General features: G+C 44.6%; 1 protein-coding gene across 4 annotated transcripts in view; it reads left to right on the top strand.

Annotated features, from left to right (window-relative positions):
* Positions 1–24,922, top strand: part of P2RX1 (purinergic receptor P2X 1) — a 997,156-nt gene that overhangs the window by 794,083 nt on the left and 178,151 nt on the right. For all 4 annotated transcript variants that reach the window (XM_085646926.1, XM_085646924.1, XM_085646927.1 and 1 more), the window contains one exon: positions 16,332–16,422. In XM_085646926.1, the coding sequence (XP_085503052.1) occupies positions 16,332–16,422 (91 nt within the window). The remainder of the gene's footprint in view (positions 1–16,331; positions 16,423–24,922) is intronic.

The following is a 24,922-nucleotide window of genomic DNA, read 5'->3' as shown; positions in this document are numbered from 1 at the left end:
CAAAGTATTAAGCAAAATTAAAATCGAGTTGGCCATCCCTGGACACGTGTTTCGAGGTTATTACCTCTCGTCAGCAGGGAATAGGCATGTGTGTAGGGTTGCTGCGTAGGCTGCCAAAAATTGTTCTCAGGTCCAGTACCGCTCGTGGCACTCAGGTGCGTAACCATGAGCTCGTCAGCCCCACCGGCTCAAGGGAGCCTGAATATTAACACAAATCCAATTGCTCGCACACTGCTCGTCCTGCCAGCGTGTTACCCCAAAGCATTATGGTCCATGAAGTCAGCATCAGCGAGTGCGCCTCTGCCAAAGTATTAAGCAAAATTAAAATCGCGTTGGCCATCCCTGGACACGTGTTTCGAGGTTATTACCTCTCGTCAGCAGGGAATAGGCATGTGCGTAGGGTTGCTGCGTAGGCTGCCAAAAATTGTTCTCAGGTCCAGTTCCGCTCGTGGCACTCAGGTGCGTTACCATGAGCTCGTCAGCCCCACCGGCTCAAGGGAGCCTGAATATTAACACAAATCCAATTGGTCGCACACTGCTCGTCCTACCAGCGTGTTACCCCAAAGCATTATGGTCCATGAAGTCAGCATCAGCGAGTGCGCCTCTGCCAAAGTATTAAGCAAAATTAAAATCGCGTTGGCCATCCCTGGACACGTGTTTCGAGGTTATTACCTCTCGTCAGCAGGGAATAGGCATGTGTGTAGGGTTGCTGCGTAGGCTGCCAAAAAATGTTCTCAGGTCCAGTACCGCTTGTGGCACTCAGGTGCGTAACCATGAGCTCGTCAGCCCCACCGGCTCAAGGGAGCCTGAATATTAACACAAATCCAATTGGTCGCACACTGCTCGTCCTACCAACGTGTTACCCCAAAGCATTATGGTCCATGAAGTCAGCATCAGGGAGTGCACCTCTGCCAAAGTATTAAGCAAAATTAAAATCGCGTTGGCCATCCCTGGACACGTGTTTCGAGGTTATTACCTCTCGTCAGCAGGGAATAGGCATGTGTGTAGGGTTGCTGCCTAGGCTGCCAAAAATTGTTCTCAGGTCTAGTACCGCTCGTGGCACTCAGGTGCGTAACCATGAGCTCGTCAGCCCCACCGGCTCAAGGGAGCCTGAATATTAACACAAATCCAATTGATCGCACACTGCTCGTCCTACCAGCGTGTTACCCCAAAGCATTATGGTCCATGAAGTCAGCATCAGCGAGTGCGCCTCTGCCAAAGTATTAAGCAAAATTAAAATCGCGTTGGCCATCCCTGGACACGTGTTTCGAGGTTATTACCTCTTGTCAGCAAGGAATAGGCATGTGTGTAGGGTTGCTGCGTAGGCTGCCAAAAATTGTTCTCAGGTCCAGTACCGCTCGTGGCACTCAGGTGCGTCACCATGAGCTCGTCAGCCCCACCGGCTCAAGGGAGCCTGAATATTAATACAAATCCAATTGGTCGCACACTGCTCGTCCTACCAGCGTGTTACCCCAAAGCATTATGGTCCATGAAGTCAGCATCAGCGAGTGCGCCTCTGCCAAAGTATTAAGCAAAATTAAAATCGCGTTGGCCATCCCTGGACACGTGTTTCGAGGTTATTACCTCTCGTCAGCAGGGAATAGGCATGTGTGTAGGGTTGCTGCGTAGGCTGCCAAAAATTGTTCTCAGGTCTAGTACCGCTCGTGGCACTCAGGTGCGTAACCATGAGCTCGTCAGCCCCACCAGCTCAAGGGAACCTGAATATTAACACAAATCCAATTGGTCGCACACTGCTCGTCCTACCAGCGTGTTACCCCAAAGCATTATGGTCCATGAAGTCAGCATCAGCGAGTGCGCCTCTGCCAAAGTATTAAGCAAAATTAAAATCGCGTTGGCCATCCCTGGACACGTGTTTCGAGGTTATTACCTCTCCTCAGCCAGGAATAGGCATGTGTGTAGGGTTGATGCGTAGGCTGCCAAAAATTGTTCTCAGGTCCAGTACCGCTCGTGGCACTCAGGTGCGTAACCATGAGCTCGTCAGCCCCACCGGCTCAAGGGAGCCTGAATATTAACGCAAATCCAATTGGTCGCACACTGCTCGTCCTACCAGCGTGTTACCCCAAAGCATTGTGGTCCATGAAGTCAGCATCAGCGAGTGCGCCTCTGCCAAAGTATTAAGCAAAATTAAAATCGCGTTGGCCATCCCTGGACACGTGTTTCGAAGTTATTACCTCTCGTCAGCAGGAATAGGCATGTGTGTAGGGTTGCTGCGTAGGCTGCCAAAAATTGTTCTCAGGTCCAGTACCGCTCGTGGCACTCAGGTGCGTAACCATGAGCTCGTCAGCCCCACCAGCTCAAGGGAGCCTGAATATTAACACAAATCCAATTGGTCGCACACTGCTCGTCCTACCAGCGTGTTACCCCAAAGCATTATGGTCCATGAAGTCAGCGAGTGCGCCTCTGCCAAAGTATTAAGCAAAATTAAAATCCAGTTGGCCATCCCTGGACACGTGTTTCGAGGTTATTACCTCTCGTCAGCAGGGAATAGGCATGTGTGTAGGGTTGCTGCGTAGGCTGCCAAAAATTGTTCTCAGGTCCAGTACCGCTCGTGGCACTCAGGTGCGTAACCATGAGCTCGTCAGCCCCACCGGCTCAAGGGAGCCTGAATATTAACACAAATCCAATTGCTCGCACACTGCTCGTCCTGCCAGCGTGTTACCCCAAAGCATTATGGTCCATGAAGTCAGCATCAGCGAGTGCGCCTCTGCCAAAGTATTAAGCAAAATTAAAATCGCGTTGGCCATCCCTGGACACGTGTTTCGAGGTTATTACCTCTCGTCAGCAGGGAATAGGCATGTGCGTAGGGTTGCTGCGTAGGCTGCCAAAAATTGTTCTCAGGTCCAGTTCCGCTCGTGGCACTCAGGTGCGTTACCATGAGCTCGTCAGCCCCACCGGCTCAAGGGAGCCTGAATATTAACACAAATCCAATTGGTCGCACACTGCTCGTCCTACCAGCGTGTTACCCCAAAGCATTATGGTCCATGAAGTCAGCATCAGCGAGTGCGCCTCTGCCAAAGTATTAAGCAAAATTAAAATCGCGTTGGCCATCCCTGGACACGTGTTTCGAGGTTATTACCTCTCGTCAGCAGGGAATAGGCATGTGTGTAGGGTTGCTGCGTAGGCTGCCAAAAAATGTTCTCAGGTCCAGTACCGCTTGTGGCACTCAGGTGCGTAACCATGAGCTCGTCAGCCCCACCGGCTCAAGGGAGCCTGAATATTAACACAAATCCAATTGGTCGCACACTGCTCGTCCTACCAGCGTGTTACCCCAAAGCATTATGGTCCATGAAGTCAGCATCAGGGAGTGCGCCTCTGCCAAAGTATTAAGCAAAATTAAAATCGCGTTGGCCATCCCTGGACACGTGTTTCGAGGTTATTACCTCTTGTCAGCAGGGAATAGGCATGTGTGTAGGGTTGCTGCGTAGGCTGCCAAAAATTGTTCTCAGGTCTAGTACCCCTCGTGGCACTCAGGTGCGTAACCAAGAGCTCGTCAGCCCCACCGGCTCAAGGGAGCCTGAATATTAACACAAATCCAATTGATCGTACACTGCTCGTCCTACCAGCGTGTTACCCCAAAGCATTATGGTCCATGAAGTCAGCATCAGCGAGTGCGCCTCTGCCAAAGTATTAAGCAAAATTAAAATCGCGTTGGCCATCCCTGGACACGTGTTTCGAGGTTATTACCTCTCGTCAGCAAGGAATAGGCATGTGTGTGTAGGGTTGCTGCGTAGGCTGCCAAAAAATTTTCTCAGGTCCAGTACCGCTCGTGGCACTCAGGTGCGTCACCATGAGCTCATCAGCCCCACCTGCTCAAGGGAGCCTGAATATTAACACAAATCCAATTGGTCGCACACTGCTCGTCCTACCAGCGTGTTACCCCAAAGCATTATGGTCCATGAAGTCAGCATCAGCGAGTGCGCATCTGCCAAAGTATTAAGCAAAATTAAAATCGCGTTGGCCATCCCTGGACACGTGTTTCGAGGTTATTACCTCTCGTCAGCAGGGAATAGGCATGTGTGTAGGGTTGCTGCGTAGGCTGCCAAAAATTGTTCTCAGGTCTAGTACCGCTCGTGGCACTCAGGTGCGTAACCATGAGCTCGTCAGCCCCACCGGCTCAAGGGAGCCTGAATATTAACACAAATCCAATTGGTCGCACACTGCTCGTCCTACCAGCGTGTTACCCCAAAGCATTATGGTCCATGAAGTCAGCATCAGCGAGTGCGCCTCTGCCAAAGTATTAAGCAAAATTAAAATCGCGTTGGCCATCCCTGGACACGTGTTTCGAGGTTATTACCTCTCCTCAGCAAGGAATAGGCATGTGTGTAGGGTTGCTGCGTAGGCTGCCAAAAATTGTTCTCAGATCCAGTACCGCTCGTGGCACTCAGGTGCGTAACCATGAGCTCGTCAGCCCCACCGGCTCAAGGGAGCCTGAATATTAACACAAATCCAATTGGTCGCACACTGCTCGTCCTACCAGCGTGTTACCCCAAAGCATTGTGGTCCATGAAGTCAGCATCAGCGAGTGCGCCTCTGCCAAAGTATTAAGCAAAATTAAAATCGCGTTGGCCATCCCTGGACACGTGTTTCGAAGTTATTGCCTCTCGTCAGCAGGAATAGGCATGTGTGTAGGGTTGCTGCGTAGGCTGCCAAAAATTGTTCTCAGGTCCAGTACCGCTCGTGGCACTCAGGTGCGTAACCATGAGCTCGTCAGCCCAACCAGCTCAAGGGAGCCTGAATATTAACACAAATCCAATTGGTCGCACACTGCTCGTCCTACCAGCGTGTTACCCCAAAGCATTATGGTCCATGAAGTCAGCGAGTGCGCCTCTGCCAAAGTATTAAGCAAAATTAAAATCGCGTTGGCCATCCCTGGACACGTGTTTCGAGGTTATTAACTCTCGTCAGCAGGGAATAGGCATGTGTGTAGGGTTGCTGCGTAGGCTGCCAAAAATTGTTCTCAAGTCCAGTACCGCTCGTGGCACTCAGGTGCGTAACCATGAGCTCGTCAGCCCCACCGGCTCAAGGGAGCCTGAATATTAACACAAAACCAATTGGTCGCACACTGCTCGTCCTACCAGCGTGTTACCCCAAAGCATTATGGTCCATGAAGTCAGCATCAGCGAGTGCGCCTCTTCCAAAATATTAAGCAAAATTAAAATCGCGTTGGCCTTTTTTTTTGTATTTTTTTGTATTTTTTAGTAATTTGGTCTATGTTGACCTCAAATCAAAGAAGCCACTGTAGACAGAAATATATAAGTTGTGCAAATATAAAAATAATACAAGTGTAAATATATGATTTTAAATTTATGTAGTGCATGGCTGCCTGACTAGGACATCCCAGCACTACTGAAGATCAACAAGAAAGAAACCCGCAACTAAAGCCATAGCTGAAAATGTTTCCGGAAAGCTGCTTCTTTTGAAAAATCACATAGCCAATGTGGAAGAGAGATTCAGAGTTTTGAATCAAGAAGTTGAAAACACCAACCCCTCCCATGTCTGGCTCTTCTGAACCTGGACGTCAATTCACCAAAATAACAGGGATACCAAAAGTGACTTCACATGCATTTCAACCTTCACTTTCACTATTCTATTCTCCTGAATTTATAGATCTCATGGCTACCCAGAAGGTCTTTGCAATGTGCTAACTAGCCACAGGACAACTATCATGCAGAACCTACTTAAACAGTCTAGTCTAGTAATTTCCTAAATTTCTGTTTTGATTCCATTAGTCTCATTTGTAGCGGGAGAGAGTTCCAAAGTCTCAGGCAGTGTAGGCAAAGGAGTGACCACCGGCTCTGCCTCTATTGATTCTGGGGACAGTGAGTAGCAGCTGGTTAGTGGATCATAACGATCTAATTGGATTATAAGGGGTAATAAGATCCTGGATCAATTTAGAAGGTTTATTGTGGATCGCTTTATGTAAAAGGCATGGAGATTTAAAATGTACTCTCTTGTCATTTTGTCTTACATAACACACTCAAAACTGAAAGCACACACACAACATACATACATTTAGGAGCATTTTGTTTTTACTTACCTCGGCTGTCAGTGAAAGTCATATTCCAGCTACTTGTACTCCATTTTTTAATTAAACTAATAGGGAAGAATGTAATATTAAGATATAAGAAACTGGATTACTGGTTGAGGAGTATGTAACCCTACTCAAGAAGCAATCATAATCCTTGTCAGGGTGAAGTCACAAGCAAACCACAAATTAACCTGTGCTTAACCCTTTGGTAGCCTGGCACAATTAGAGGCAATATGTAAGGTATTTATGCAGCACTTCAAACAATAACAAAGTGAATACACAACCTAAAAAAAATCTCACACCAATTTTGAAAAATAGAGTAAAATTTAATAACTTATTTAAGCCAAAACAACAACAATCCAAAACAACAACAATCCAATCAGTAGAACCAAGATGTGCAGTTTTAACGCTTTAAAAAAAGAATCGTGTCAGTAAGCAGAAAGCGCCAACTTTTGTTATCTGGCCGCGTCAGACCAGGACAAAGTCGCAAGTTAAGGAGACTGCGATGGAGCGTAGGCTGGATACCGGGAACAAGTTAGGCCTTCTGAACAAAGTGTCATAGTCCAAAGGGTTGAGAAATCCCACGTCGAGGATGCGTCATGCAATGTCAGTTCCGAAGAGCTGCAGTGTGCGATGCGGAATCCTACGTCTAGACTGTGTCGCACAGTGGCTGCTTCGGGGAGCTGCGGGGCTGAGATTCGAGGTCCTGCATCCAGGATGCATCACGCAGAGGTGGTTTCGAGAATCAGTGGGTCTCTGATAGGAAGTCCTGCTTCAAGGATGCCTCGAGTATGCACCACACAGCAGTGGTTGTGAAGAAATGTGAAACTGTGATGCAAAGTCAGGTGTTGTGCAGCGTAGGTTCCAATGGGCTGTGAAGGGCCTGCATTGGGGATGTGTTACACAGTGGTTATGATGCAGTGCTAGGATTTGTAATGCTGTGTCAGTTCTGCTTAAACCACAGCTGGGCTGGCAGAGCACATCCAGGCCCATTTCCAAGGTTCCAGGACTGGGGAGCACCAATTGAAGAGCAAGACTCAAAACAGGCAGAGTCAAGGTGAAGAGTTGAAGAGGGTTGGAGTCTTCTCTGCCCCTGGCCCATTCTGTCAACACCTAGTCCCCCTTTGACTCACTATCTGGGAGTGATACACAAAGGCCAACTATATGTAGTTGTGACCCAGGATACAGGGTAAAGGCACCAAACGATTAGGACAAAATAATGCCACCTTTCTAAAAGTACACAACAACACACATGCCAATACTGATTTTAGTTAGTCATTATTTCATTAGAGCACACATGACACTTAGTTCATTTTTTCATGAAAAATCAATTGTTTAGAAATTTACATTGGTTTTCACAAGAACAACATATAGAGTAATAAGTCAACAGACCACAAACTAAATTTTGACACATGTAATACAAAAATTGACCATCACAAATGATATCGTTGGACAAAACCTGGACATGACATAGACAACAAATTTGACATATAAATGTGTAGGCTTGAGTTCAATGCTTCAAAAAAGAGTGAACACATTCAATAACAGAAAAAAGAAATAAGCAAATAACTAAGTGAAACAAAACAATACAATAGAGCCCAATCAGGTTCAAATTTATGTGACTGAATTTTTCACAACCTTGTTAGGGGCAGCGACCAAACAGTGCACTTTTCAGGGCACCCAGCGCAATTAAAAACCCGTTATCTTCCTTCACAAAATTTCAAAACAGAGGGGGTTTAGCCTGAAAGTGTGTTTTTATACACTTGTTTGGTCATTTAGCGGTCAATGCATTTTGAACCCAAGTGTGAATTAGTAGGGTTCTCCTCAGGACCTAGAACTCATAAAGAGCTGAAAAAAACAAAAGAAAAAGTGCTTGTTTTACCACATGCGTCATATAATTTTCTCCAACTACACCTTCCATACATGATGAGGCTTACAAGATTACCTTTTTTCGAAATCAACCGATCTCGTCTGTTTAAATGAATCACAAAACAGCCATACTATTCTAGTCTAAATGCTGCAATGAAAAAGGGAGTAAGCATAAGGAGCAAAATAAGTCATACGTCCAGTCACACCAAACTGGTGGCTGTAGAAGACCGAGATGTGTGTCGCTAGATTTTGCTGCAATTTCCTTGGGCAAGCAGAGGTGCCGTATGATGGGATCAAAAAACCACTTACTTGTGTAATGAAATGGCATGGATTTTTCAGGTGGAGTGCAGCCTCTTATCCTGAATGATCTAGACAGTTGATGAAAAATTAAAGGAAGTTTTAAACTTGAGACAGGCTTTTCTGGCTGCTGGTTTATTTTATTTTTTGCCCATCATTATATAATCATCCACCTTGGAGGTGATCACGGCCCTCTGTCAGTGCACCCTATTTAGGGCAGGCACATATGGCCCTCTAGCACACTAAAAGCATTACAATCATTACTTTATCCTAAATTAATCGCATCAATTCAGTTCCAAATACTTTATTTAGGTCAAAGACCATGTTAGTAATGGGGTCTCTAGTTGGCAGTGGTTTGGACCCTGTCCAAGTATCCAAGTAGAGAACCACACTCTAGTCAGGGTAAATGTAGTACACTCTAAGTTTACCTGTGCTCAACCTCAGGTAGCTTTCCACAGAGCAGTCAGGTTAAACTAAATAGGCAATGCGTGAAGTATTTGTGCACACACACACACACACATACACACATGAACACAGTAAATACACCTTGAAAGTACTCCACAGAAACATAGCCAATATATATCTGAGTAAAACAAGACCAGAACGATAAAAATCCAACATACACAAGTCAAGATATGAATCATTCAATATGAAATGCAGTTATAGTGTGTAAAAAACAATAGCTCCAACTTGAGCTATCGGGTTGACAATTCCACAAGTTGAGTCTTTTTTTTAAGTTTAAGTTTATTAAGCAAGAAGATAATATAAGAAAAACAGCATGTACAATGAGTATAATATAGCTCAATTACATATAAATATTATAAAGAGAAAGATAAAAACCAGAATGCAATAGCTATCATAAAACATGCTGTGTACAGTAAAGGGGAGAAATAAAGGAGGGAAAGGAAGGGGTCACGGGGGTAGGGGGAAAGAAACAGGGGATGAAGAATATTTCATAACTTTATAACACCAGAAGAAAAATAAATATGGAAATATTCACTGTAAGCATAAAAATATTTAAGGTTAAGTAACATACTATGATATAAAATACATAAGTAATGGATAATAATAGTTTGTTATTTTAAGAAAAAGACAACACAGTGCATTTATGGTGGTTTCCGGACTTCGTCCGAGGTATTGACAGGTTGAACAGTAGATGAAGCAACCCAGGTTAGGTAGGAAGTCAAAAGGAGCCACAAAAGATCTCTTTTAATAGATAAAGATATGATGGTAACGTAATTAGTATCAAGTCTGTGATGGAAACATACAATATTTTACCAGGCTCTAAAGGTGACTTTGTCTGCTTGTTTCCAATTTGAGGTTATTTAATGTAAGGCTACTGTTAGTAATAAATCTACTAATTTAAAATTAGAAGGTGATTGGGGCCATTGAGGTGGCAGGGAGCGTAAGAAAATGTTAGGAAGGGAAAAAGGTATATTAGTTTTAAAAGTTGCCAAAAGTGAGAGATAGTGGAACATTCAAAAAGCATGTGTTTTAAGTCAGCAGTTGTGCAAGGTCAGGACCAACAAGTAGATGGAGAGTTTTAAGAGAAGGATGCTAATGTTTTAGGAGTAAATATGAGACGTTGATCAGCCTTAGTTTTGTTTCTGTCTGAGGAAAAAAGAAAGTGCTTGTAAATAGAGGAAGCAGAGGGGGAAGAAAGTAGCATGGGAAAAAGAGTTGAATATGTCGTAGATGGCTTAGGGGCAGATGATAGAGAGATAAGATATTGAGTAAGAGAAGGAAGTAAAAGATTATATTGTGATTTAAAGGACGATGGTAACGGAAATGTGGTTTGAAGGTCAGTGAAGGATAGAGGAACGTCACTGGCTACAAGTTTTGAAATCCAAAACAACCCTTTGGATCTCCAGGATTTCCAGTAAATAGTATGGTTCTTTATACGCAATAGGTTATTATGCCAAATGGGTTGCTGATCTAGAGAAGTAGGGGAAGGATCAGAGGATGGTAGAAGAGGGATGAAAATTTTGCGAGTTTGGGAAATAACGGGAGAGCGAAAAGAGGAAATGATCTTAGTAAAGGCAAGAGTTTCTTGAAAATCAGAGAGGGAAACAAAAATCTTTTCTACAGAGATCTAAATAGGGGGGTGAATGCAAGGATCGAGGGAAAGCCAACGGGAAGATTGCTTTAAAGAGAAAGCATAATGATAAGATTTGAAATCAGGGAATTTAAGGCCACCATTAGGTTTGTCTTTCTTTAAGGAGGATAAAGCTATCCGAGGGGGTTTGCCTTTCCAAAGAAATATCTGAAGAAAACCAAAGGCCTAAGTATTTTATTTTAGAAGGTTGCAAGGAAAACCAGTATGTATAAAGTAATGTTTAAGGCATAACACATTGAGAGGCAAGATCTCACATTTATCAGGGTTAAGGCGATAACCAGAAAGTTGAGAGAAAATATCAACCTGACTAAGAAAGGAGGGGATAGACGTTTCAGGATTAGAACAATATAAAAGAATATCATCTGCATATATAGACATTTTGACTTGGGAGGAATCGAGTTAAAAACCAGTAATCTGAGAGTCTTGTCTGATCTTAGTTAAAAAGGGTTCTAATGCTACTATAAATAATAAAGGTGATAAAGGACATCTTTGGCTTACCCCTCTAAAGAGAGGGAAATAGTCTGAAATCTTACAGTTAACAAAAATAGATGCTTTGGGACCGGAACATAATAAAGAGATAAAAGAAATTAATTTTGTAGGAAAACCTATCCATTTTAAAGCCTGAAACATGAAATTCAAACCAATCCTGTCAAAAGCTTTCTCCGCATCTAAAGCTATAGCCGCAATAAGGTAGTCAAGAGAGGAAGCTTTACTGAGAATGTTGAAAAAGACTCTAGAATTATCTGAAGATAATCGACCTTTTACAAAACCCGATTGCTCAGGGCCAAAAAGTTCAGGTAGGATAGGATCGATATAAAGAGGGAGAATGTTTGCAAATATCTTAAAATTAGTGTTGATTAAGGAGATGGACCGATAATTTTTGCAAAGAGAAGGGTATTTATTATCTTTAGGAATCAAACATATCAAGGCCTCCTGAAAAGCTCCGCGAGAAGAATCAGCTGTAATTAAGGAATTAAATAGAAATAAAAGATGTGGGAGAAGGAGGTTATCAAAATGCGTTCCCTCTTCTTAATGTCGAAACCGCATGGGTAATTACTGTTAATGTAATGTCAGTTTTCAAAGAATTAAAATCAATATGATTGAGAAGGAGGGTGATCAATAGATTGAAAGTAAGAAGAAAGATCTAATAGAGCTGGTTGTTTTACAGGGGTATATAATGTTTATAAAAGGAAACAAACTCATTTAAGATGTCATTGTCTTTAAAAATTGAAGTACCGGCAGCATTTCGTAGAGATTCTATTTTAGTCCGCTCTCATCTTATCGTCAAGTAATTAGCCAATAATTCTCCCATTTTATTTTGGCCTCCATAGTAACGAGAACTGCTCTTTAAAAGATAGGAGGAAGCCGCTTCCGTGGACATTTTTTTTAAAGTGAGTTTCGCATCAACAGATTTTTAAAAGAAGATTTACTGTTTGAATGGTAATAAGTATATTCCAATTGTTTAAACTTTGTGAGTAATTGGGCAGTTTGGGCTTCAAAAGATTTCTTCTTTTGTGAAACAAAATTTAATATAACGCCTCGGGCTGCAACCTTAAAAGAATCCCAAACCATTACAGGGGAAGAGTCAGGAGTTGAATTGAGAGAGAAGAATTCCGAGATAAAGGAGCTCAATTGGCTAGTGAATTTAGGATCGGTTAGTAAAGTATTACTAAAGCGCCATCTACCAGCATGTGGGGTAAAAGGTATCAAATCAAAGTCAACATAAACTGGAGCATGATCTGATATTAAAATGGAACCTATTTCGGAGTGAAGAACTTGTTGAGACCAGGATTTACTTAGGAAGAGGTAGTCAATTCGGGATTGTGATCGGTGCGGAGGGGAGTAAAAAGTATATTCTCGGAGATCAGGATTACAGAGCCTCCAAACATCAACTAGAGATTTGAGCAGTATAGTGGAGGTAAATTGTGAGTGCATCTTAGTGTTAACAAACGTAACTGAAGAGTGTCTGTCTAATACTGAGTCAAGTATTTGATTACAGTCACCACCAAAAACAATATAATCGTCATCAAATAAAAGTTGTTTATCAGAGATTTGAGTCCAAAAAACTTTGTCATCATTAACTGGTCCATAAACATTGAACAGAACTAAAGGTATCTGATTAATAAGCAGTTTAACAATAACCCAGAGGCCCTCAGAGTCCGATTCTTGATGAACAACTGAAACCTCAAATGACAAAGAATCAAAACACCATTCTTCTTACCTAGAGCCTGAGACAAAAATACATTGCCGACCCAGCATCTTTTCAGTTTGGATGCCTCAGCATCAGATAGGTGTGATTCTTGAAGAAGTGCAATATCCGTTTTTAGTTTAGCTAAGTGGGTTAATACCCATTTTGTTTTTATAGGATTACTTATTCCCTTAACATTCCATGTAGTAACACTGAATATGACCACATTTTTTCAACATGAACAGTTAATAAGCGAACAGCAAAACCATTACATTTACTAATGAGAGAAAGAAAAAGGATAAGAGTATGAAAATAGAAGTAATGTTTCAGTAAAAAGGAATGGGGAGAGGCGGTATTAGGATAAATATCAAGAAGCATGAAAAAGAAGAAAGTTACAAAGTAAAAAAAGGAGGAGAAGGGAAGGACATACCAGAGAACAAAAAATAAACAATACAAGTCAGACAATTGAAAATAATGAAGGAAAACAAAAAGGCATACCACAAAGAAACAACAAGTGCAGGGTTGGTGAAGCCACATAGGGGAGACAGCATGCCAAACAGGAGACTCCAGGACGAAGACAGTAGGGAGGGACATCACCCAGGCAGATTGAGGGGGGACATATATCGAGGGACCACAAAACCGCACCTGGTAGAGAAGAAAAAATAAATTATTAACAAAGGACATGACGATACAACAAGAGGAGTAGATTAGAAAGAAGAAATACAAGCAACAACAGACATTCATGGAACAATCAATTCATCGATGACCGAGGAATGACCATAGATTCATCTTTGCAGCTGTCCAGCAAATTTTGAAGAAGTGCAGGATCCTCATTGTTTATTGTTTTGTTATTGTAGGTCACCTTGAAAAGGCAGGGATGGAACAAACCATATCTGGCATTCAGATTTCGAAGGGCAGGTCTCATGTCCAAGAACTTTTTCCGACGATCAGCTGTTGCCTTGGCATAGTCTTGAGCGAAAAAAAGATTAGAACCATTCCAAGAAATTTTCCCTTTCTGTTTGGCGGCATGGAGGACACTAAGCAAGTCATTGTATTCCAGAAAATACAAGATAACTCCTCTAGGTTTAGCTGAAGAAGATGGAGAGCGAGGACCTTGCCCCAAGCGGTGCCCAAGCGGTGCACCCGTTTAATATTTAATGGTGGGGACTCAGGAAAACCAAGAAGAGTTGGACAAAAGGATTGGAAAAAGGAGAGAGGGTCTGAGCCTTCGAGTCCTTCAACAAGACCATAAATGCGTAGGTTATTACGCCTGCTGCGATTTTCCAAATTTTCTACCTGCTGTTTAAGATGAGCTATTTCTCTGTGTATAGAAGGAACCTGGTCAGTGACAACTTGAACAGATTCAATTAGTCTCTCTAAATTCTCGACCCTTTGCTCCGTATGTGACCAATTATCTTCAAGGCTCTGGAGACGGATATTGGTTTCCTCCATAAGAGCACAAATTTCTTCAAGAAGTTATTCCATAGAAATTGAAGAAGGAGAAGTAGTAGGTGAAGGTGGGTCTTTCTTGACTCGTTTGCCAGACATAGAGCTTGAGGCGGAGGGTGTTTTGGAACCTGGTTTGGAACTGGAGCGAGGTTTGTTAGGTGTCGAGCCACTTGTAACCGAAGGTCCAGAAACTGCGTCCTCCATATGCTCTTGCAAAATACTGAAAGGGTTATGCTCCTCCAATGAGATAAAGTTATTAGGTTGAGCACCATTGCGGTTAGAGCGGGGCTTTGCCATGAAATATAATGAGAGAGATATCTCCTCAAATATAGTGTAGACTACTATTTTGATAGTAAAAGTCCAACTGCAGAAATGATTTTTCAACTACACTTTATATAAGCGCTTGAGGAGAAAAGGAGAAATATATACTTTATGCCAAAGAGATTATGGTGCACATAATAATGGTCAGTAGAAGATGTACCTGGTGAAGAATGAAGAAAGAACGGCAAACAAGGAAAGCGGGAGAAAACACAAAATGGCGGCCGCAACTGCACGTCAGCCATGGCCGATGAAGAAAGTCAAATAATTATCCTCCGCTCACCCCGGTTATTCACAAAGGTCACAAACGGTGGAGCAGGAGTTCCGATCCATGTATGATCGGTTTGAAGTCAAATTGAAGGAATTACAGCCTGGAGGACGTCCGTAACCTCACGCCGTCACGGAGCTCTCCTGATCAGCAGCCATCTACGTTGGCTCAGAAGCCAGGCCGCCCCACCACAAGTTCAGTCTGACCGCGATGGAGCGTGGGCCAGCTACAGGAGTCACACAGAACCCAGTACAGTACCTTGGATGTGTCACAAAGTCAAAGAGTTTGCAAGATGCGGAGGTGGTGAGACATCGTGAAGGCAGGTGATGCATTGGTTCCTTACTGCTATGCAGGTTGTTGGCACTTTGGCACTTGGCGATGATGAGTTGCGTAAAGGAGGTGAGTCGTCACTGTAGCAAACTGATCCGCCGGTTCCTGGCACATTCATTTGGGTATATATATTGCCTTGCTGCTGTTTTGTTGCGAACATTCTGTCTTTGGCAGGCTGACCAGATACGTTTTAACTGCATTCCTGTGTCTATGTGTGCATAACACTGGTCGACGATCACGGCATCTCCCATTGCCATTTGGCAACTATTATGATAATCACTGAGGATTGATGTTTTATTAATATTGCACAGGTTTCCCCATTTATGGATTATACTGGATAATGCATGTCCCAGTTTCCCTGTATATTCACGCTACCAGTAGTCATGTAAAGATGGCTGACTTTTATCTTATTGTTTGACTTGGCTTAAGCCATTGTTTATTTCACCCACACTTGTTTTTTGTATATTTTGGTGCCAAAAACAATGTCTTCCACCCATGACCAAAGTGTTTGTAACACCAAAATGTGTTGGGTGTTTTGTCGCATGACTGCACTTCAATAAATCATGCTTTTCTAGCTATCAGGAGCCAACTGGATTTTCTTGCATCAGAGTGCTCCTCATTGAAGTGTTTTGAGAGTGGTGTATGTATTTATTATATGTTATAAATTATGAAAAAGTTATGTATAGAATTTATATAAATTAATTACATTTTTTATTTGAATTGTCAAGTTACAATAATTTTTAATTTGAAAAAAAGCATTAAAACCTTCTGTAGTAAAATTATATTTTTGTATTTTTATAGTGGTGCTAGACGTATTCCAGGTCTAAACCGGAGTACATTTGGAACTGATTTGCATGCTTTTTAGCTGTGGTAACTTTAGAAGGGCAATTTGTTAATAGGAGAGGGCTTACTCGTTTGTGGGTTGCTGCAGGTCATCTCCTAAGCCTCTCCATTAACCCTTCCATCCTTCTCCCTAAACCCCTCCCGTTTAGTACTATTCAGTTCCTATGCCTCCCACATTTACTACTAAAAACATTTACTACTAAAGCGTATTAATACATGTGTGGAGATCTCCACAGGCCAGTAGAAATTTCAACATAGGAAAGATAGGAAAGACAGAGGCTAGTCCTCCACACATGAGTTGGTGAATACTGTTTTGTTGTAAGTGAGTAGTATTTGTGGTGTACCACGCATGTACTACAAAATGCAGTTTGCGAATACCTCCAAAATGTTTCCATAATGTCTATGTGATACTGAATGAGGTGTGTGGATCCTTTGGAGATGGCGCGGTGCTCTGAAGTGGGTGAACGATGGTAAGCCATATGATAGGAACTGCACGTTTTTTCACTGCTTTATGTAATTGCATCATTATCTACAATATATTTCAGTCTGCAAAGCCTCCCCATGTGCCTTTCTAATTTAACATGGCTCATATCTCTCCTAAAAGGTACGCCAGATACTATACAGAAAACAATGTCACTAGGCGGAATTTATACAAGGTTTTTGGAATTCGCTTTGAAGTTCTGGTGTATGGAAGGGTAAGCGAGGACTGTTCTGACTTCTCCTCTAGTTTTAAGACTTGAGCAAAATGTTTGATATATTTTAAATATTTGAAAAATAACGTAGAGCCTAGTTCAAGTACTGTGGTAAGATAGCGCTTACAGCAGGGATATGTGGTTATTGGGTTACCGTACATTTGAACTGCTCTGAAGATGTAAATTAATGATAATAGTAACATTTCACCCAAGGGTAATTCTGTCAAATAAATGCCAGCAAAAGGCTGGCGGTTAAAAAGGTGAACTTCACGCAGAAGCACCAGCAGTAGCCTAGTTAGTCCATTTTTTTCTGCCTAGTACACACATCTGGTAATATGATGCAGCACCTTAATTACCACATACGGTCATTACCACTAGATGTACTGCTTAGTTTTAAATGAGAGCTTTATGGTCTGATTTAGGCTCTGCTGGAGTGGGTGAACCATCAAACGTTGGCGGTATTCATGCCTCGTCAATGCTTCGGTTCCCCCGCTATAACTGGAGCCGCAGAAAGGCTCGGTTTACGCCTGCAAAGGCTTAGTGGGCACAGGGCCGGACTGGCCATAGCGGGCACTGGTCGTTTCCCCGCTAGGGTGGGGCCGGTTTTTGGCCCTGGGGGGCCGGTTTTGTTACCGGGGGTCGGCAATATCGGCCCCCTGTAACAAAATCAGCCGAAACCGGCCCTCGCAAACTGCTCGACTGCACTCCCCCTCACCCCTGGGGGGGCCGACGGAGCAGTTTGCCAGGGCTGGTCTCTGTTCCCAGTCCGGCCCTGAGTGGGCACAGGCAGCTGATGCAAACCCTGAACCTGCAAGCACATCACAGGCCAAACTTGCCCTCGCCCTGCATTTAGGACAGGAATCTGTCGCTTATGTTCTCTACCACGGATTCACATCTTTCGTGACGTGGGTGCCCAGGGCACTAGAAGGACCCTGCACCAGAGTGAAGGGAGGGGCCAGCCACCGGACACCAGTTCCGGCCAGGGAAGAGGCTGGCACTGCAGTGGCACAGTAGCAGGCAAGAGGGCAGTGAGTAGGACGTGCCTGCAAACGCAGCGGATGATACGAGAAAAAAAAACCAAAGGCAGTACCTATATCCTTGTCATCTTTGGGCGCCAAGGTATATTCAACTGATGAACAATGGAATATAGGGGGAAAAGACTTTCTTATTAAAGCAACATGGTGTTTCTTTAGCTTGCTAACCTACCAACTGCAAAAAAACTGTGCCAGTGGGATTAAGGTACACAAGCAGTGATCGGGCTTAGAGGGCAAGGGTGTTAGGGAACACGCAGGGAAAAGGGGGGTTAGGACAGTGAGTAGGCATGGCGGGAATGAGAAGTAGGATGGTTAGGAAAGATAGAGGGATGGGGAAGAGTTGTTAGAGTGGGCCAGTCAATGTGCAGAAAGGAAAAGAAGCATTTGACATGCACTCGGTCTCGCCTTTGGGACATTATATGTATTTAGCTATGCAGCACATTAGCCTGGGTGCTGAAACATCTTCTCTTCTTTAACATGGAGGGAAAGTAAGCACCAAACAGCGTGTTACACCAGGTATGTGAACCTGTGGAGATAAATATTCCTTTCAGCGGGAAATGGAATAGTCCAAAGCTCTGTTTTTAATATAAAATCTGGGCCTTCGGTGGTCATATCACTGAAAATACAAGATTTGAAAAAAATATTAGTGTCTACGGGTGCTCATGGAAGACAATTTCTATGGACTGGAATCTAGAGAATAATAAAGTGATTCTGGTATTTTACTGAACTCTGCTGGTCGTTTTCTATCAAGCAAGTTAAATAGAGGCAGTTGCCAGAAAAATAAACAAGCATTTGCATAGCCAATAGGTCTCGCCTTTGAGACCTTATAAGTGTTTAGTCATGCAGCAAATTATCCTGGGTGCTGTGCCACTCTGCCGCTCTGCAGAAATAGCGATCAGAGTCACGGTGTGGGACGGCTGAGAGAGCAAAGGAAATGCAGACAGCAGGAGGGGGGCGGGACATGGTGAACACGGCGGGAAGGAGGGGCAGGAGCAAACTAAAACAGGAAATTAGGACTTTCATATGGATCTTTCGCATATACTATATTTTAAACTGCATACAAAAGGTGCTCTGACGCCCACTGGGGCCTTGTTCGTGCTTATATAAATTTTTGAGGTATGTACATTCTTTTCTTCGTACCCCCTCACCCCCACAACCCGGAGTTTCTTCCTGGCCCCACCCCCTACAGAGTGCTACAGGGGTAGGAAATCAACCATCATGTCGCCGGTCACGAAGTTAACACCACAGTGCCTCAGTCCCGTTCACCCAAAGTCCTGCCAATACCACACCTCTCACCCTGTATAGAGCGGCATAACCAAATATCAGTCACTGCTGCCACACCGCCGACCCCCTCCCATCCACCTACAGAGCGGTGTTAACTAACAGCAGTGTCAGTATAACCCTTCAGTGCCTTAAACCGCAGGGACTCCAATCACGGGAGAGGATTGCTGTCAATATCACACCCCCACCCTTCTCGTACTATATAGAGCGGTATACCCAAATATTAACACACAGCACTGTCAATCTAACCCTTCAGTGCCTTACACCGCTGGGACTCCACTCACGGTAGAGAGATGTGCTGTCAATATCGCACCTCCACCCTTCTCGTACTATATAGAGCGGTATACCCAAATATTAACACACATCACTGTCAATATAACCCTTCACTCACGCAGAGAGGATTGCTGTTAGTATGCCCATTCACCAGTAGCGGTCCGTGGAGGGAGTTCGGTGGGGCAGTGAGCGGGGGGTGGGAGAGGGGCAGAATGGGGAAATGTAAACACCGGAATATGGATGAACGGAGGTAAGTTCACATTTAAATAAATAAAACGAATTTCGTTGCGCGCGCTGCATCGCATTTTGCGGTGACAAATTACCTGCTCCGTTGAAATTTAGTTTTAGTTACACACTTGGCGTGCCAAATGTTCTATTGACATAGTGTCCCATTGTGTTTGACACACTGCTACCCCAGTTATTGGGACGGCAGCAGACTATGTTGGCTGACCGCATCCCCACCAAGCGAGGTACAAGTGTCGGTATCCCAGGTTCCCAGTTTCCTGCTAGCTGCAGTACACTACCAGTGGATCCGTTGGGAGATATCACAAACCGCAATGGTCATCCAAACATTAAGAAACGCCCCATTCTCACCTGGGCGTACCTCTAAATGATAGTGGTTTCAAACAGCTGTAATGCCAGAGGCACGCCTCTTAAACCTATTTACTGGTTTTTGCTACTCGGCACCCTTATGGTTGGAGCTCTGTGTTTGCGCAGCGCGCGTGCCCCCAGGGCACGATGTTGCTGAAGAGCTGGTGTCTGTTACCCACTCGCTGATACTTATCTATCGCTAACTGCCCTTACTTGGATTGAAGGAATGCTGGATGCTTCCCAAGAACTGTAGACTTTGTGGTCCCACCTAGATTGATCCCATAGCTTGGGGGAAACCCAAGTAGTAGTCGGGACCTTCATGGTACCTCAACCCCAGTTGGGACTATCAACGTCTTTGGGACACCGGAGCAGGAGATGCCCCTTCACGTCTCAGGTTCTAACCCATAGAAGGATAACCCTGGGGGCAGACAATTCTGTGGGAACCAGACTGGAACCTTCAGTGCAAATACCGGCCCTTTCCTGAATGTTGAGAATGCTGACGGTCAATAATGCCCTGTCGCCATACATAGTGTTAACCAAGCTTTTTGAACCGCCGCACACTTGTGAGATTACAACTACACCACCCATATACCGCCCTGGCTAAAGCGCGGGTGGATAGGTCTTAACTGAAGCAACCCTAAACCTGCCTTTGGTTGCAGAGGAATGCCCCCAAGTGTAAACTGGACCTGTTTCTATATGGTGCCTGCAGATGTTCCCCATCAGGGCCTAACCCTTGGTTTGGTGCTAAGCTCACTGTGCTGCCGGCTGGTATTTTGCTGCTTCTTACATGGCCATCAAATATATACAGGACCACACTACCTTGCAACATGCCAGTATCAATGGCTTAACAAAGCTCGTTAGTTGTCGAAGATGAACGAAGCCACAATTCTGGCTTCTCCGCGCAGCATTTCGAAAAAGCTTCCATTCTGGAATGGTGGGACTGTCACCTATCTGTGTTGCACAAGCATTAAGTGTCTCCCTTCTTTGACAACGGACACTGATACGCTTTCCTTTCAAGCGCAACTTTCCAACAGATGAACTTGGTTCTCCTTCGAGTTCCAGACACTTGGCTTGCGAGACCAAGCTTTTCACCACATTGAGGACATTGGGCTTTGCATTACTGTTGGGTAGTGTTCTGGATGCCAGTGCAGCAAGTGAAGGACGAAATACATCGGTTCAACAGGACATAGAACTCTTGGCTCCGCTTTGGTTTCTGACTACTGTATGGATCTGTCTGTCGAGACCTCGGGTGAGAGATCGCTCACCGGAGTTTTTTTTTTTTTAATTGCCTATACTGATAATTCATGTATTGGTCTGTAACTTTCTTTTGTGGGCGCACTCAGTTTACATTATAGTCTTTTCGGTGGGCAGTTTATGTTTAGATGTTTCTAGGCGGTCTCTGCCTCAACTCTAGTTTCTTTCTAGGGTGACGTTTACTTGCTTACTCTCTGTGTACCCTAATAAGGGGAGTTGTGTGCTTTTCCACGTTGTGTACACTTGTGGTGTACTGGGGTGTACTCTTGTTAGGGGAGGTTCTTTCATTTGTGGGTAGTCAATGCCCTGTATCAGTTCGCAGAGTGAGCACCCTGTGGTGTACCCTTCTAGGTTTAAACTAGTTAGGGGAGGTTGTGTTTGTGGGTAGTCAATGCCTCATGTCAGTTCCCAGGGTGAGGTTGTGTTTGTGGGTAGTCAATGCCTCATGTCAGTTCCCAGGGTGACTACCCTGTGGTGTACCCTACCTAGGGGAAGTCGTGTTGTTTCTAACGTGTTTAACTTGTAGTGTATCCCTTTGTGGAGGTTGTGGGGGTAATCAATGCCTGTAATTTAGTTTTCAGTTTTCCACGGTTAGTACTCTGTGGTGTACCCTATTTAGGGGAGGTGATGTTGTTTTCCAGGGTGTCTACCCTATGGTGTACCCTATCTAGGGGAGGTTTTCTTATTTTCAAGGGTTAGTACCCTGTGTTTTTGGTGGAGGTGGTTTGTTTAATTCCTAGTTTTATCATGGGTTTTCCTTTTATGTTGACACTATGCTCTCGTTGAAGTCCACCTGCACGGAACTCGTGGCCAAGGGTTTCACGTTTGTAGGACTTTGAATGGGAAGATTTTTTAGTGTTTAGACCTCTTCTGTTACTCCTAACGGATTTTAAGTGTCAGCATACCTTCTACCCTAACCAGGGGAATCTTTGTTTTTTCCAGAGCGTTATCTCTCTGGTGTATCTTTCTTGGTGTGGTTGCACTCTTCTGGTTATTTAGAGTGAATCTAACCCTTGTTGTACCTTGTATTGGGGATGTTCTTTTCTCCCAAGGGTCTGTGTTTACACCCACCTTTGTTTAACAGGGTGTCTACCCTGTGGTGTACCCGAGTATGGGGAGGTTGTGTGGGTGACCGCCCTTCTTTGTTGCATTGGTTTTTTTTTAATCTAAGCCATGCTGTGTTTTTCCCTAAGGGAGGGGGATGGGGCGTGTAGTAATGTTGTTTGCAATTTTAATGTTTCTCTGATTTTGCATCTTAACACATTTCTGTTCATGCCAGTGAAATTCATGATGCCTCATGCAATACACCTGTGGATCGGTGCACCTCATTGTTGCACCTTCTTGCTAAAGATATATTGAGGTATCCTATTTGCCTTTACTTTTACTTCTGCTGTTGTTCCCTAAGGAAGGAGGATGTGTAGTAAATTACTTGTCTGCTATTCTCAACTGTACTGCTCTGTTAGAATGTTTCATGACATCATAGAATGCCTGAGTGCCTCTCTGGGTGAGATTGTCAGTTGGTCAACTCAGGCTGAGCTGTTGGGAGCTTGCTCCTGGTGGGGCTATCTTTGTATCATCTATCTTCTCCTACCATCCTGACCACCTATGCTGGAACCAAGCTACTAATAAAGAAGTAACCTACATGTACAGATGGACTCTGTATCTTCCTTTACAACAAATAGCAAGCTCGCCCATGGCTCGTGCAGCAGGCACTGAGACGCCATGCAACCGACGTTATCCTAAATAACGTGGCATGTGGGTAGTGCCATGTTAATGTTCTCTGCCTGACACCCCACAGAGCGCTGTGGGAACAGCATACACCGTGCAATGTTGTGCCTTCTAAAATTCTAGGCCGCATCCTAGACCGAGGGTATTCACGCAGTGCCCACTGCTCCTTACCGCGAGACCCCTCCTCGCACGCAGTGATACTTGAATCCCAGGTTAATCTAGCGTCCGGTTGATTCTGCTTACACTAACAATGTGTGGGAATGGGGGCCCTGCTATGATGGCGAGGCCGTAGGCACATTTTGCCCGCGCAAACCCCGTCTACCAGGAAACATATTCCCTAGTGATGGAGCGTCGCAGGGAAATCGTAAGGCCAATCGGGTCAGCAAAGCATGGGGAGTGCAGTGCCACCTGCCCCAGTGGTGCGGCCAATTCCACAGAAAAGAACGTGGTGGTGGGGGATGGGGCGGCGACAAAGGCAGCATCCAAACCACTGAAATAACATCTGCGAGAATAGTTCCATGAAGAAAAGCATTGAATGAATCGCTCCGCAAAGTCAAAGTACAAATACCTCCGGTTACCACCAAGGCAGACGTACCGCAATGCCAACTGGAGCCAGGGTAACACACAATCTCTGACCTAGAGCTATTCACGTCGAAAGCTATATAGAGAACCCAAATTGCCAAAAACTAGAATCGGCATACGCGCGCGCTTCATACCCCAAGGCAGTTCTACAGAACACCTGACAATTGTGCGACTACATGCCAGGAGTCATGTCAGGCGGCCACTTCCTTTTGCACCACACCTTGCTCCTGCCGTGCTGCCCATCATAGTAACACCACAACCAACCCTGATACTCATGCAAGCGTGATACTGCCGCCTATTCCAAGCCCTCCAGAACTATACGACTGGCTTGGTCAGCTGGCAACAGTGATATTACTGCCAATTGCATTGATCCATGCCTGTTGGGTCCTCTCTACAATAGACAGACAGCGCCAACCCGTGGCAGACTGTCCCAAGCACCAGTGTGCAATTAACTCCCGTGCGGCACACCAGCAACCACTTGGTCACATTCCACCAGTAAACTTTGTGCCATAATTTATCCTTAGTGGGCGCTGTGTAGTGACGCTTAGTATTTTACCGCTATGTCATTGCATCCCTGTATTCAATACGATTGGGGCACTAAGCTACAAGTCCATCTTTTGGCTTAATCAATGCTTCTATTTGCATCAGATAAATAAGCCACAATCCTAGCTCAGTTGCATTGCCAACCAGGAGCTAGCCATCCCCCCTCCATAGCTGCCCAGGTTTCAGTTTGCTATGTGTGATTTTTCACCATATCTGTCCAACTATGCGTGACAGTTAAAGGCCTATGACTGACACTTTCTTGCGAGCAAAACCAAACAATGCAGATGCAGAAGACATATCGATATCAGTAATTACACAAACATACTCGTATACGGTAGTCTATAGGCCATACAACTCATGGCTCTGACTAGTTGGACAATGGTGACCGTTACTGATAGGCCTGGCTAATAGTGGCCCAAGAGACTGCGCCACTTGGCACTCCCCGGGCTCCTGGACCACCCCCATGAGCCACACATGCACACAAAAAGACAAACCAGCTGTAAATTGCTCCTTTACGTGTCAATCCCATCTTAAAACCGTGCTCAGATAATGGCCAACATGTGCACATTGGAGGGGCAGAGTTGCAGTCTTATAGCAAACCTCTTTTGGACTGTGGGCAGGCCATGTTTCAATGTTTCTTAAACGTAGCCCCATGACCGTTCAACGTTAGGACTATCCCCTCTATAGTCCGCCCTGCCCGAGGACTAATGCAATTGGGAGCATGAGGCCTTAAGCAATGGGCGTTTGTATGTCAAGAAAACAATAACTCTGACAATAACAAAAACCGTGGGTCACAGGCATCTCCCCCTCCCCGCTGTGGTTGCTGACAGTGTCCCGCGCCATTGCCCAAAACAATGAGATTCCTACCTCTCCCTCTGAGGGTGCCGCCCGAACGGGCATCCTCAGATTCAGGAAATATATGCTGCTGAGAACGGGCGCACTTCTTGAAACAATGCCATCCCATGAAAGACGTGCTAGCGAAAGCTCAAAGACACTAATGCGAGATCCCCGGCCAAACACCAGACCCGGCCTACCACCGGAGAAGACATGCGTAAATAACCCTGTACACGCTCAACAGCGCGCCACTAACCGCGGGGAACCTGCTGGCTGGAACAGCCGTCAGCTCTCAAGACAAAACTGACCGCATACCGACTGCCACCTCAACTTTCGGGACCTAGTGACTCAGAAACCCCAATGTGTGGCAGCCGAATGTGTCC

Source organism: Triturus cristatus, chromosome 3_2 (assembly GCF_964204655.1).
Source record: "Triturus cristatus chromosome 3_2, aTriCri1.1, whole genome shotgun sequence".
NCBI lineage: Eukaryota > Metazoa > Chordata > Amphibia > Caudata > Salamandridae > Triturus > Triturus cristatus.
Note: the sequence above shows the minus strand (reverse complement) of the source record. Positions and strands in the feature narration are given on the sequence as shown.